Source organism: Enhydra lutris, unplaced genomic scaffold (genome assembly GCF_002288905.1).
Source record: "Enhydra lutris kenyoni isolate GAN:26980312 unplaced genomic scaffold, ASM228890v2 scaffoldscaffold3, whole genome shotgun sequence".
Taxonomy (NCBI): domain Eukaryota; kingdom Metazoa; phylum Chordata; class Mammalia; order Carnivora; family Mustelidae; genus Enhydra; species Enhydra lutris.
In genome coordinates this window covers 74,145,863-74,160,489 of record NW_019154087.1, presented here as the reverse complement: position 1 = coordinate 74,160,489, position 14,627 = coordinate 74,145,863, and the positions used below count along the sequence as shown (strand labels likewise).

Sequence of the window (14,627 nt, the reverse complement as noted above, 5' to 3'; positions counted from 1 at the left end):
ATTAAGAAAGGATATGATAAAGATTGGAGGACCTGCAAGTCCAATCAAACTCTTTCCTTAGACTAGTGCTGTCTAATAGAACTTTTCTGCAGTAATGGAAATGTTTTCTAAATTTGCACTATCCAATATAGTAGCCACTTAGCTATTTGAAATGTAGATGGTAGAATTGAGGAATTGGGTTTTTAATTATATTTAATTTTAATTAACTTAAATTTAAATGGACATATGTGGCTAGTGGCTACCATGTTGGACAGTACAACCTTAGACAAATGATTTTCATTGCTGGGCCTGGGACATCTAGTAGTGGTGGTCAGCAGGTGTGAATTAAGGTTTTAGAAGGGATAAGAACGTTATTGAGCCTAGAAAATATCACTTGAAGAGAGTCATTTTGTTTTCAAATATCCTCAAGTATCTATCTCCTAAGGAAGAGAGTCAGACTTCCTTGGTAGCCCCAGAGGGCAGGACCAGGGCCAATGATCTGAAAACCACAGGAGGGATATTTCTTTCTGATATGTAAATGAATTTGTGGCACTTTCTAATAGTGAAAAAAAGTTGTCTCTTGGGTCCTCAACTTCCTCACCTATAAAATAAGGGCAGTAATTTAACTAACCTATAAGACTCTTCCCCATTCTAAAAAACTGTAATTCTACATGCCAAGGCACAGTATTTAAAAATATTTTTACTTAATTAATATGAACCCTAGAATAGAAGCATCTTTTTATGAGAATTTTCAGAATTAATTGTGGAAGAAAGTTTACCTTCCCTATTTATATAGTCTCGCCAGGAAAGGTCTTGCCAGGAAATAAATGGCACACTCCTCCTGGATCATTAAGAAGATGTTCATATAGGGAGTATTTACAAAGTAAACAGGGTTTAGGAGACTCTAAATAGATGGTGTTGTAGGCCATAAGCAGCAACAGCATGGAGCAATTATCACCCATTCACAGGCAGCCCATGGGGAACTGCTGGGAGAGTAAATACCTTAATCGTCTCCCACCCTCAGTCTCCTACTAGTGCCTTCTGTTGGCCAGACCCAAATTAAAGCAAGACATAAAGGAAGCCTATAGTTCGTTACAGCCCACTCAGGACTCCTGGGACACAGCAAGATATAGAAGGGTTGTTTGGAGCTGAAGGAACAAAATTATAGTCAGCATAGGCTGACTTAGGCAGACCGTTCAAGCTGCTTTAACAAAAATACCATAGACTGGGTGGCTTAACAGACATTTATTTCACAGTTCTGGAGGCTGAGAAGTCTAAGATCAAGGTGCTGCCAGATCTGGTGAATGATGAGGGCCACTTTCCTGGCTTGTAGGTAACCACCTCTTTGCCACAACCTCACACAGCCCAGAGAGTGAGCACCTGTCTCCTTCTCTTCTTATAAGGGCACTAATTCCAACATAAGGGCTCCACCCTCATGACTTAATCTAAACCTAATTTCTTCCGAAAGGCCCCACCTCCTAATTCCATCCCATTGAGGGTTAGGGTTTCAGCTTATAAATTTTGGGAAAACACAGTATCTGTAGCAATCTATAACACTACTTTTTTGTCTTTTGACATTCACAGTCACCCTTATCTTTTGTCTGAGTAAAGAGTTCATATTCCCTACACACAAAGTCGCATTAGCAAATTTTTCGTATGTCAATTTTGTCATAACTTCATATAAGGTAATGAGGTAAAATGGAGAGGAAAGAGGACAATTAATGTATCTAAAACATAACATGAGGTGCGCCTGGGTGGCTCAGTGGGTTAAGCCGCTGACTTCAGCTCAGGTTGTGATCTCAGGGTCCTGGGATCGAGCCCCGAATCAGGCTCTCTGCTCAGCAAGGAGCCTGCTTTCCCCCCCCCCCCCCCCCGCTCTCTCTCTCTCTGCCTACTTGTGATCTCTCTCTGTCAAATAAATAAATAAAATCTTTTTAAAAAAACAACATGAAAACTAAGTTGATAACACAATTTCCTTCTTGTACCACCCATTTCATGGCCCCCTTTCTCTCTGCCAGCAAATCAGATGGGTAGAGTTCTTTGCCTGCTGGGTGATCCAAACCTACTCCTGTTAGGGCTGAGGCCCACATATAATCCTTGCACCCACTGTTTTCTCCTTGAAAGTTGAGATCATTCATCTTGATTAGGACAGGAACTCCCTTACACTTCTATTGTTTCATTAACACAAGAAGCAAAAAGTGTCCAGAGGAGAATTTCTACTCCATATTCAAAGGGAATCATGAATGTGTTTTCTAATAGAAACATTGATCCCTTGAGCACTAGAAACTTCAACCTATTGAGTAAAAGTCTTGAAGATATGAAGCAAAAATTTCTCCCGTGGATTACTTAGTGCTATAGTGAGACCGATCACTCCCACTTCCATGTCTTGGTTCCTGGACCAATACCTTCTGGCTCAAGGACAAATGGTAACAAATATTGGATACAGATCTAAGTCATACATCATGTCCAAAAAAACAACATCTCAACTTGATAGGAGGTTGCCACTCAGCTGATATAGTAACCAATCCTTCAGCAGGCCATTCCACAGTTTTGTCAAACCAACTGCTTCTGAGTGATTGGGAATGTGGTAAGATCAGTGAATTCTATGAGTAGAAACTCATTCCACACTTCTTCCAGTATGAAATAAGTCCTCTGATTGGAGGGGTTGCTGTGGAGCATTATATCATAACTATAGACAAAGCATCTGGTAATTCCACATACAGAGTGATTAAAGGAGTTCTATAAATAGTAATGCAAATGAATATATGGAGTATGTGCCCACCCTGTGAGCACAAATCATAATCTATTCCAATACAAAAGGTGCAAAATAATTACAATGGACCAGGTGAGCACACTGGGATATTCTCCTTTGGCTACTCAGCACTGGGGGGTAACCAGATCAGACTTAGTGAGTCTATGTTTCTGAGTTCATGCACACCTTCCATTTCCACCTTGTGGCCATTGTGCTTGTGAGTTCATTAAGCAAGCAGTCATGTGGTTGAGACTCACAGGATGGGGAAGTCTTACCACTTGCCTACTGACTCTGAAGTGGATGACTTCACATGGACATTTATGTGGAACATAAGTACTTCCATATTTGTGCCCAATCTAAGAGATTTACCCATATCATTTCCCCCTAGACCTCACTGCTCATTATCTCTCAGTGACCATTCCCTGACCATTAGCCACTGCTCATGAATCAATTTAGATGCATATCTCTGGCTACCTCTCCTTCTGTATGAAGTACATAACCAAATGCACTGCTCAGATTTCATCCCCTGGGAGAATTTTCTCACCACTGTCGTCCAGGCAAACCAAGTGATGCTACAAAGTGGCAGCTATCTGCTTCTGGCTATAGCCAGCTTACAGTAAGAGCTATCTATAAATCAGACCCACAGTTTCTCCTTCCTATTCAGTCATAGGAAGTTCCCTATGAGGCCATAGGGTGGAAAAAAGGAAAGGTAATGATGAAATTGAAGTATCATGTGAGTCTGAGTCACCTGTCTTGCAGTCTATTCACACTTTCTAAAATTGCTCGTGAGCCCAATGTCTTGTGCACAATTTCCACTTAAAAATAAATTATGAGGGGATAGCATGAGTTGCCTACTTCTCTACCTGCACCTACTAGCAAGTCAGGGGTTAGTTTTCAATGGAGAAGGGAGGAGGGCATAGCTTTATTCCTCAAACCCTAGGATCTGCACTGGGATTCTCCTACTAGGGTTTGCCAAAATTTCTATCCAACATCTCTATTTGCCACAAATATATTCAACCATTAGGACTGCTGCTGGCAAGGTGGCTTGTATGTTAGCTTAGATCTGCTGAAGAGACTTTTCTTGCTCTGGGTCCGGTCCATCTCAAATCTGGTGGGTTATCTAGTGCTAGCCACAGTTCAAATGAGCCCACCCAAACATGGTTATCTGTTGCTTCCCAAAGCCAAAGAGGTCCACTAAATATTGTGTCTCTTTTATCACAATGGGTAGTCCAAGTGCCAGTGACTTGTGTCTCATGCTCCAGATCACCAGACACTTAGAAACTTAGCCAATGTAGTAATCCCTGAACTTTTAGGGGTAAAATGTCTCACTGTCTAGGCTGCTTGTTCCTTCCTGCTTGCCAAATCCAATTCATCTAATGTCATCAGTGCAATGGATCAGTTGTTGTTCTGTGAGATGCCAGGATGATCAAGGTTTCTTTGTATGATGTAAAGTAGAACTGGCACAGCTTTGAGACAGGACAACAAAGACATAGTGATGACCCTACTATGTGAAGGCAAACTGCTTCTGATGGTCTTTACTCATAGGGATAGAGAAGAAAATATTTGCTTGGCAAATAGCTACATTGGAGGTGCCAACGACGATATTAATTGTTCCAGTAAGTATGCTATATCTGGCATATTATTAAGTGTGTAATAATCTACATTCATTTCCCAAGACCTATCTAGACTTAACATCTGCCAATTGGGAACAAAACGAGGGCGTATACCAATCTCAACCTCTGAATCATTTAACTTTGTATTTTAAATTCTCTCAGAGATATTATTTTTTCTTCACTCAACTAGGATTGAGGAGCCTGGGGATCTTTATTTCATGAATCAGAGAACTAAAATGGGGATTTTGTCACATATTAGGTATGTCTATCACCATTATGTTTTAATAGGTTTTATAATTTAGGTGTGGTAGGGTCAACAGAACATGAAATGACTGCCATTATAATGAGAATTTGTTACTCACGGAGTCCACGAGGAAGAGGCATGCCATGCAATGCCAGCCATGCCATGCCACGGGAGGCTACAAGGGAAAGCCTCAGTGTCTGACAGAAGACAGAGGGAGGGGCGGAACTGTGGGCAAGAGTCTTTGTTGTGGTTCCCAAAGGCAGGAAGGGGTGAACAGGGTAGGCAGATTTGGAATTAGCTCATTTTAATAATCTTAGCAGGCGCTGGGACACAAGAGCTGTCCCTAATTTTCTGGCACCTGATGATCTTGGGGTGTTTAGGGGAGGTAGATAATGGTCTGGAGTGTAAGAGCCTAATAAGGAGGTAAATGGGGATGTGAACTCTGGATTGGTTTATATCTGGAAAATTACCTCTGGGAGGAGAACTTCCCCCAGGGAGAAACAGAGTGACAAGGGAGGCAGGAAGCCAAGGCAATGTGGCTTGGGTCAATTATAGGGTTGACCAAACAAGGTGTATCTAACATATGTGTGCAGGGAATGTTAAAGCATCAAGTTTACAGAAGCTAGAAACATAGTTAATACATATTAGGCCTACTGGGAGTGAAGAAAGAACCTCAAGCGTGTTATTCAGACCCACTAGACCTACTGTGAGATAGACTTGGAACAACATGTATTCGATCAGTTGGTCTTTATAACCTCCCACCCTGCCCAGGAGACCACCATGGTGGCAGATGTCCCAATGCATCGATTTTATAACCAGGAAATGATAACTCCAAGGAGACCTGGGTTTATTTCCACTTCTTGAATAGAGTCACTTGGGTAAAAGGGCCCTCAGTTGCCTTTGGGGAAGGCTTAGGGCAAGATTCAAAGTATATACTTCTTGATATGCTGTGGAGGTCCTTCAGCAAAAGGACCTGGCTTCCTTGTCATTTTTTTTATGTTCCGGTATAACTATAGAAAAAAGTTGGTCTGAGTTTAACCCAAACTCATGATGCGTCATCCACATTTCTCTTCTGCATCGCTCAGATCATTATTCAGTTCTTGGGGGATACATCTGTGCTCAGCTGTCACTGCAAGGACACATCTCCTTATGTGTCTCCTTCAAATGCCACCCCGGAAATTCCTTTGCTCCTCCTTTCCCAGATCTCCATATGTCAGAACACCCTAGCATTTAATCCTCTGACCTCCTCTCCTCCTCTACATTCCTTCCCAGAGGATCTAAACTAGTTTCACACCTCAAATGTCATCTATGTACTGGTGGTTTTTATATTTGTCTTTCTCAGATCCCTCCTGAGCCCCAGAACTGCACAGCAAACTGCCCTCCCTCACATTTCCATGAGGATACATGAGAAGCCCTTCAAATTTTGTGTGGCCAAAATGGATTCACTCACTGATCTCTCCTCTGTCCACTCCTTCACAAGAAAATAACTCCACCTTCCCTCTAGTTGCTCAGCCTATACAAAAAAAAAAAGAGGAGAAATTTATAAATCCTCCAATGGCTATCAATTTATCAAATTAAAAAAAAAAAAAAACCCAAGTTCCATTAACCTGTCCTTCCTAGGTCCTACATGAGCCGGCTCTTCCTACCTCTCAGGTACCTTTCTCCAATACTCTTCTTCATTCACAGTATTCCAGCCCCTCTGGAACTTCTCTATTTCTCAAACACTACAAATTTCTCCCTGTCATGGGCCGTTTATATTTTCTGGCTCTTCTATGTGGGAAGGTTTTCCTGCAGGCAACTAAAATGGGTTGCAGAGACTGATTAGGCATATCGATCCCATGTATGTCTTCTTCCCTTTAATAATATTTTTTTAAAAGATTTTATTTATTTGACAGAGAGAGATCACAAGTAAAAGAGAGAGAGAGAGGAGGAAGCAGGCTCCCTGCCTAGCAGAGAGCCCAACGTGGGACTCGATCCCAGGACCCTGAGATCATGACCTGAGCTGAAGGCAGAGGCTTAACCCACTGAGCCACCCAGGCAGCCCTAATAATATTTTTTAATAGAAGTATTTAACAGAAGTATAGTTGATACACAATGCTACATTAGTTTCAGGTGCACAACACAGGGATTGGACAACTCTGTCCATTCTGCTGTGCTCACCACAAGTGTAGCTACCATCTGCCACCATACAACACTATTACAACACCACGGCTGTATTCCCTGTGCTGTACTTTCATCCCCGTGACAACTTCTTTCCATAATTGGAAGTCTTTACCTCTCACTGCCTTTCACCCATTTTGATCATTCCTGTACTCTCGGGCAGTCACTAGTTTGTTCTCTGTGTTTATGGGTCTGTTTCTGCTTTGTGTTTCTTTATTCATTTGTTTTGTTTTTTAGATTCCACATATGAGTAAAATCACAGGGTATTTGTCTCTCTCTCTCTCTCTCTCTCTCTCTCTCTCTGACTTATTTCATTCAGCATAGTACCCTCTAGGTCTGTCCATATTGTTGCAAATGATAAGATCTCATCATTTTTTATGGCTGTGGTATGTACCATTCCGTTGTGTGTGTAAGTGTGTGTGTACACACCAACCACATCCTCCTCATCATTCATCTATTGATGTACACTTAGGTTGCCTCTGTGTCTAGGCCATTATAAATGATGTTTTGATAAACAAAGGGATATATTATACCTTTTTAAAATTTATTTGAAAGAGACAGCATGAACGTTGTGGAGGGGCAGAGGAAGAGGGAGAAGCACACTCCCTGCTGAGCACAGAGCCAGATGTGGGGCTCTATCCCAGCACCCCGAGATCATGACCTGAGTCAAAGGCAGACACTTAACCAACTGAGCCACCCAGGTGCCCCTATATATCTTTTTGAATTAGTGTTTTTATTTTCTTTGGGTAAAGACCCCGTAGTGGAATTACTGGATCATATGGTATTTCTATTTTTAATTTTTTCACAGTGCCTTAGGGCACAGAGGAAATCCAAGAAGGAAAAGAAACACACTAAATGCATGGGGAACAATGTATTTCATAATCGTCTCCTGCTCCCAAAGCTCTCTCTCCTCCCTTATGTTTTTTTCCCTTGCATCACTCAGTTAACTTGTTTCTCCACCCCCAGAGGCCTTCCCTGACCAATGTAGGTAACTTCCCACCCCCTGGACGAACTTACCCTATCCTCTCCATCATCTTCATATCACCTGGCAGGACCTATGATTATCTTATTTGTTCATGCAATTGCATGTTGATTGCTTATGTTCCCACCCCTTGTCTTGAATATAAAGACTCTTAAGGGCAGGGATTGCACGTGTCTACTCTAATTAGAAGAGCACGTGATGTGGCAGCTGTAACAGGCATGTAGAACAGAGCTATTATCACCAAAGTTACCAGGACCAGAGGTGTGTAGCTGTTTTCCAAAATTTTCAGTCATGTTTTCCATTTGTGGGAAAGTCATCGTGAGGCTTTTATCTTACAGTATTACTTAGAAACATCCTGCCTAAAAAGCAAAAGATGAGACACAAGGCAGTCTGTATTAGGATGCAGACTTTTATTAGAACAAGCATTTTTCATAGCTGTAAGCAAAGCATTAGAATTCATCCAACTAACTTTTATCTTTTCCCTGCCCCAGGAGGACGGAAAAGGAGAGAAAGCCCCTTACACATCTAGGATCAGTCGAGCAAAATATTGCGGTGAATGATTCATTGAGGCTATAAATGTTTGCAGATTTTAAGGCACTGGAGGGCAGCAGGGCATGAGAGGTGGGACAGGGCACAGCTCTCATGTCCAAATGCCTTATCCTCTCTGACAATCTCCCAGCTTCCTTCCCCAGGTTCCATGGCAGGCACCCAGGCCCAAGAAGAGGGGAGCACAGCGCATTCATTATTCTCATTCAGACCCCGAGCGATCCAAACAAAGTCACTGTTGGACTCCCACTGTAACTTAGTAGAAGATAAACCGCATGCTCTCCACTCGCCATTGCACTTCGTGTAATTAGACCTCGTCAAACCAGATTTTCCTGAATGCCTTCGCGCTTTGTGCACTTCAAAAAGCCACTGACCCGAGCCACAGAAGCACTGCCCAATTTGTTGAAAGCATTTTGGCTGTGACTTCAAGGGCTGACCACACGGGGAGACATTACTTTTTAACACCCAGTGGACAGGACACTCCGGTGCCCCCGAGGCCGCAGTACCCATCCGGGTTCTTGCTCAGGTACTGTTGATGGTAATCCTCCGCGTAGTAGAAGGTTTGTCCCTCCCGAATGTCGGTCGTGATCAGGCCATAGCCGTGCTCCGAAAGAACCTGGGGAGAGAAAGGCGCCGTGAGGCCTGGCTGCTGGGCAGAGAGGGTCTGAAGGAGGGCTGTGGGGTCAGGCCCTGAGGGAGGCAGACGCGGGCGGCTTGGGGTGTACCGTGGGTCCTTGTGGGCGCGGGCTCTGCTGCTTCCCAGCTGGGTTATTCTGGGCAAGCTCCTACTGCCCCGTGCCTCAGGTGACTGGGGCTGAAATCCAGTTTCCTGACTCTGTAATTTGCATTCTACCCATGACACAGCGCTGCCCCTGGAGCAGGCTGGGAGCCTCGGTTTTGGCCCTGGGGGGGGGGGGGGGGGTCTGTGTGGAAAGGACGCCAGGGTTTCCCAGGGGAAACAGCAGGAACATGTGGTTCCCTGGCTGTCCTGGGAAGAAGGGGCCTTCCTGAGGGCACTCCAGCAGGGCTGAGGTAGGAGGGGCTGGAGGGGCTGGGGCAGGATAGGAAGGGAGGGCTGCAGCCCAGCCCAGTGCTGTCCTCTCTGCTGCCAGCTCAGAACAGGCGCCCTGCCACTCACAGGCTGGACCGAGGAGCCCCCGCTCGCTGTGGTTCTAGGGAGCTCGGGCCCTGCCAGGGGTTCTCGGAGAGCATGGGGTCCCCTGGGTCTGTGCTCTGCCACTCCAGACCCGGGAGCCAGGGGACTGAGGTCAGGGGAGGTCGTGGCCTGGGGGCCTTTGTGGGTTCATCGCCGCCCTCTGTGACCTACTTTGATGCCTCGTGGCATCTGCTGCCACAGAAAGAAACAGACCCGGTAAACACAAGTGGGGGAGGAGAGCAGAGCTATTTGGGGCAGGAGACAGATTAAGAAATAGACATTGTTCCCCGTGGATCTTAGCCCGTTTCCTTTCCCTTCTGGATTTCAGCTGTGCCCTAATTCTTTCTTGCTGCAGGCTGCTCGGAGCATTTGGGCACAAGGCCACAGAGACTCGACCCCTGGTTTGTGGATTCCATTTGGTCCGGAAATGCCAGGCAGAGCCCCGACTTGCACTCGCATGAGGGATCTGGGCAGTGTTTGACTGTTGGTCCATTGGAGATGGAGTCCTCCCTCTGCAGAGCAGGGGGACTCCGGTATTAACATTCAGCATGAGTCACTGCTGCCGTTTTTCCCCGAGAACCTTCCCCTTCTTCCTGAGTCTCCATCCAGCCCTCTGAGCCAAAATGAGGCAGACTGAGGATCTGACGCCAAGTAGGCCCAGGATGGTAAGGGACAGGATCCTTGCCAAGGCCGGTGGTTGGACCCCACCACTCGGAAGCAGCCAGATTCCTTACAGGGGTTAGAAATGAGAACGAGGAGCCATTCTGACTTCAGTTTTGACAATTTTTTGTAAACGAGCAATTAGCGAGGGCTTACCATATGCCACACTCTTTGCAAAGACTTCACAGTGTTAATTTTAGCCTCTCAACAGCCATATGAAGGAAGTACTATTATTATCATCCGTATTTAAAAGCGCGTGTCAGAGACTGTGTCTTGATCCCTGATAATTCCCCTCACCCTGCAGAAGCTGGAAGCTTGGAAACTACATTTCCCAAATTCTACTGCCAGTGCCACTCCAGTTTAGATATCACCAATGAGAGAAGCACGCATGAAATTTGGCAGAAGAGAGGCCATTATTTGCAAGGTGCAGCCAGGAGGATGGGCACAGGTATCTCCAAAGAACAGACCAAGACTCTGCCAGCTCTTTCTGACAATTGTGGACGGTCCTGCCTCAGGCAAAGTCACCAGCAATGATTTCTAGCAATTTCTGTAACTTCTCGGTATCCTGAAAAAAAGTGGTGCTTTTCCCCGACCTTCCCTCAGACAGCCTTTCTAATGATTCTGGAAGCATCAATTCCCTTTGTAAAATCCACCCTCCTGCTTGAAACACCTTGAACACTCTGTTTCCACGACTGAGCTCCAGCTAACACAGCAGTGGGTTCCAGAATTGTTTTCAGAAACCAAAACCTCAGTGAGGATGAGAATCTGGAATGGTTAACTGCCCTGGCCAGATTTAGAGATAGAGCTGGCCTCACAGTGAGGGCGAATGGGTCAGTGCCCACGGGGTGTAGTCGGCATTTACTTAAATTATGGCTAGTATTTGCCTATGGAGAAATGTCCACTGTAGGAAGGCTTTGGGACCCTAGGTGGCTGTGGCGGTGGACTATTCTGGTGAAGACGAAAAGGGGGGTACTCTGGCTGCTTCAGGCCGCACTTGAGAGCTCATGGAAAGAACAGGATGTAAGGTCACGACTTGAATTTCCTGGCCTGAGTTGAGAGAGGCAGAGAACTTCTAGGACTGATTTAAAATAATCTGTTTCTTGTAGCTGCATTTACATGCCAATTAAAAGGGGCCCAGCTTTAGCAGTGGAGCTGGAGCCCAGAAATCATGTGCACATGGGACTGCCCTCAGAGAGCTCATCCACTCACACTGTTGCAGACACCGTGTCGGGTCTGCTGCCCTCTGGTTCTTACCCGAGATACTGCTGGCAGGCTGACGTGAGTCTTCCATATTCTGAGGGACCTCATATTTGGACCTCAGAAACTTCCTGGCTACAGTCACACTGCACAGGAGCTTGCTCTGCTGTTGAGATCCTCTGCCTCCTTCTCAGTCCCTCACCCTCAGGGGTCTTGGCCTGACCTGGGGCTGCCAGGTCTCCACGCACTCGCCTCATCCCCACCCCACAGAGGCTCTGTCCTCTCTGAGGGTGACCTCCTCACACACTACTCACCCTATTTCTCTTTCACAAACGGCCATCCTCCTTGTATGACCAAGGATAGCCTTCCTGAGGCCCTGGGGTTCACAGCCACTGACTCCAGATGCTTCTTCACTGAAGCAGAGAGGTCAGTACCAGTGGGCACGACTGCCCAGGCTCCCTCCTCCTCAACACACCAGCTCTTACCACGGCCAGGCAACATCCCTTTTGGGGAGTAGTGGGAAGGTGATGTAGGGGCCCAGGCAGTACCCAGCCTCTGCCACAAGATGGCAGACACTTCACTTTTATTTGAGAGGAAACAGGAATAAACAGTGGTGAAAAGCCACACAGGAGACAGCTCCAGGCTGCCCTCCTGCACCTCCTGTTATGCTGGGACATTCTCGCTCATTCTTGTTGGGGTGGGAGACACCTGCTGTAACCACGGGGCCAGGAGTCCGTGTCGCCTGCTCTGCACCGGGCTGACCCATGTCTAGGCTGAGGCCATCCCTGAGCACAGGACTGTGGCTGTCCTTAACCCTTGTTCTAAAACTGGGGAGTGGGGACAAAAACACAGGAAAGAAACTAGATATAAAAGCAGAGGGAGCAGGAACCCGAAAATCCTAACCAGTGTCTGGTTTTCCTTCTTCCTCACATCCCCCACCTCTGCTTTCTTTCTTTTTTTTTTTTTTAAGATTTTATTTATTCATCTGACAGACAGAGATCACATGTAGGCAGAGAGGCAGGAGGTGAGAGATGAAGGGAAGCAGGCTCCCTACCGAGCAGAGAGCCCTATGCGGGGCTCCATCCCAGGACCCTGAGATCATGACCTGAGCTGAGGGCAGAGGTTTTAACCCGCTGAGCCACCCAGGTGCCCCTCCAACCTCTGCTTTCTTGCACACAAGGCTGTGGAGGCAGGTCAGTCTCCTCAGCCCTCCCAGGCCTGTCTCCTGGAGAGGTCTCACCAGACCCACAGGGTTCGACGCAGTTCTGGGGGGTTCCTGGGGTCCATCTGTTTCAGACCTGGTTGGTGCTGGTCGGCTTTGTCAGTCCTCTTTGCTCTTTCATTCCAGCCCTTCCACTCCACTGTTTAAACCACAGGGTTACAGAGAACAGGACTGAGGACTGGGACTGATTATTGCTCCCAGAAGCTGGGAGAGCATGTGCTGATAATGGCACCTCCTCAAACCAGGCAGCAAGGCCTTCCCTGATCTCTGAGGAGAACCCACCAGGCCTTCTGTGCTGGGTTCCTTCCACCTCCTCAGCTTCATGTCCCTCGTCTTTTTCTAACTCTTTGATTTCCCTTCTTCTCTGAGAACTGTTTTTGTGGGTCACATTAAAGTTATACATTTCCTGAACATTCCATTCCCTTGCACACAACCTTCTTGGAATGTTCTTTCTTCTCTGCCCTATCACATGAGCTCCTACCCATCTCTCAGCACCGAGATCAAATGTCTCCACCTCCGTAAAGCCGCTCCTGAGTCTATAAGGTAGAAGTGACTCCAGTTTCTAGGCTCCCACAGAAGGACTGTCCCTTTTGGCACTTATGACATTGCACAATTGTCCTTTGTTTCTCTAAGCCACTCCCTCTCTCTTCTGGCAATACACATACCAGACTGTGTGCCCCTTGAGAGTATGGACTGTCTTGTTCCTCTACCTCATTTCAGTGCTTCATGCAGAATACATGAATGAATGAATTTAAAAAAAAACTGTTGAGTCTTAGGGATCTCTTGGGGATACTCTTCACCTTAGGGGCTTCTACTTGGGGCCCTGCTGCTGCCTCAAGCCCAAACACCTCCTTAAGGACCTGGGAAGGAATGTCAAGAGGGAGCTTGGGAACCAGGGAGCTTAAGCTGTCACTCTCCTTATCACAGACCCCCAGCCAATTCCATAGGTAGGTTTACTTTTTAGACTCTGGCATTCCAATGGCTGGGTTCATGCAGGGGGGACCAATCATCTTGCCTAAAAGGATGACCTCAGCATCTCTGACACCTAAAAAGCCCGTTCACTCTTCTGGGGTACGGGGGGAATGAGGGGTGTAATGGGGGAGATGGAGGAGCAGCAGGAAGTGAGAGATGAAGACTGGGTTACAGATGACCCTTCTGGCCCCCAGAGTCCACTAGTCCATTCGGCCCCATGTGCAAACTGTGCAGGGGCTGGTGGGGTGCACCTCAGTCTTCTCCTATAGCATCATCTAAGCCAGGTGCCCCAATCAGTTATGGGGGTGTGATAAATAATGTTTCTGAGTACTTTTCTCAGAAAAGTACTTCTACTTTTTCTGCATGAATTAGGGCAGCTGGAGGGCTTTCCCAATCCCAGCACCACTACGGCTCTCTTGTCCACTACAGTGGGAGGGAAGGGAGTGTCAAGAGAGCTAAACTGGGGTGGCACATGAGCCACAACCGGTGTGATCCCCTCCACTATCTATGAGAGGGTGCCCATGCCGACGGTGTACCATTCCCGATGATAGAAATGATGAATCACATCACCTACTAAGTTTGCTGGTATATCTAAAAAGGAGGCTGTACCCATGAAAGTGTATTGCCCATAGGAAAAACGCAGCAGAGAAATTGCTGAAAGCAGCTTCAGGAAATGCTCTGGCCTGAAGCACAGATGTCCCGGCAGCTTGAATCCCTGAGGGGCCCCCAAGGCTACAGGGCCCTGCCTCCAACACCAGGCTGATGTGGCTCCAGAAGCCTGTGCTCTTCCTTTGGGCTCTACAGAGCCACCCTGTGGTGTGGGGAGTGAGTGCAGGCCATGAAGGACTTGCCTGGTCAAAGTGATTGCCAGGTTGGCTCAAACCTCTGCTATGGTTTCAGATCTCACATTGAGATCTTTGATCCATTTTTTAGTTTCTTTTTGTGTATAGTGTTAGAAAGTGGCCCAGTTTCATAAGGGGTTAATATCCAAAATATGCAAAGAATTTACACAACTCAACTCCATCAAAACAAATAATTCAATTTAAGAGAGGGCAGGAGACATGAATAGACATTTCTCCAAAGAAGACCTAGAGATGGTCAACATACATGAAAAGATGCTCAACGCCACTCATCATTAGGGAAA

The 14,627-nt window shown here is 46.4% G+C and overlaps 1 protein-coding gene across 3 annotated transcripts in view; it reads right to left on the bottom strand.

The window, feature by feature from the left end:
- Positions 1-8,125: 8,125 nt before the first annotated feature.
- Positions 8,126-14,627, bottom strand: part of LOC111155261 (methionine sulfoxide reductase A) — a 430,735-nt gene continuing 424,233 nt past the window's right edge. For 2 of the 3 annotated variants that reach the window (XM_022515393.1, XM_022515386.1), the window contains exon 5: positions 8,132-8,892. In XM_022515393.1, coding sequence (XP_022371101.1) covers positions 8,728-8,892 — 165 coding nt within the window. In that variant the 3' untranslated portion in view covers positions 8,132-8,727. Of the gene's footprint in view, positions 8,893-14,627 lie in introns of all 3 variants that reach the window. The other variant, XM_022515376.1, reaches the window with a different exon arrangement.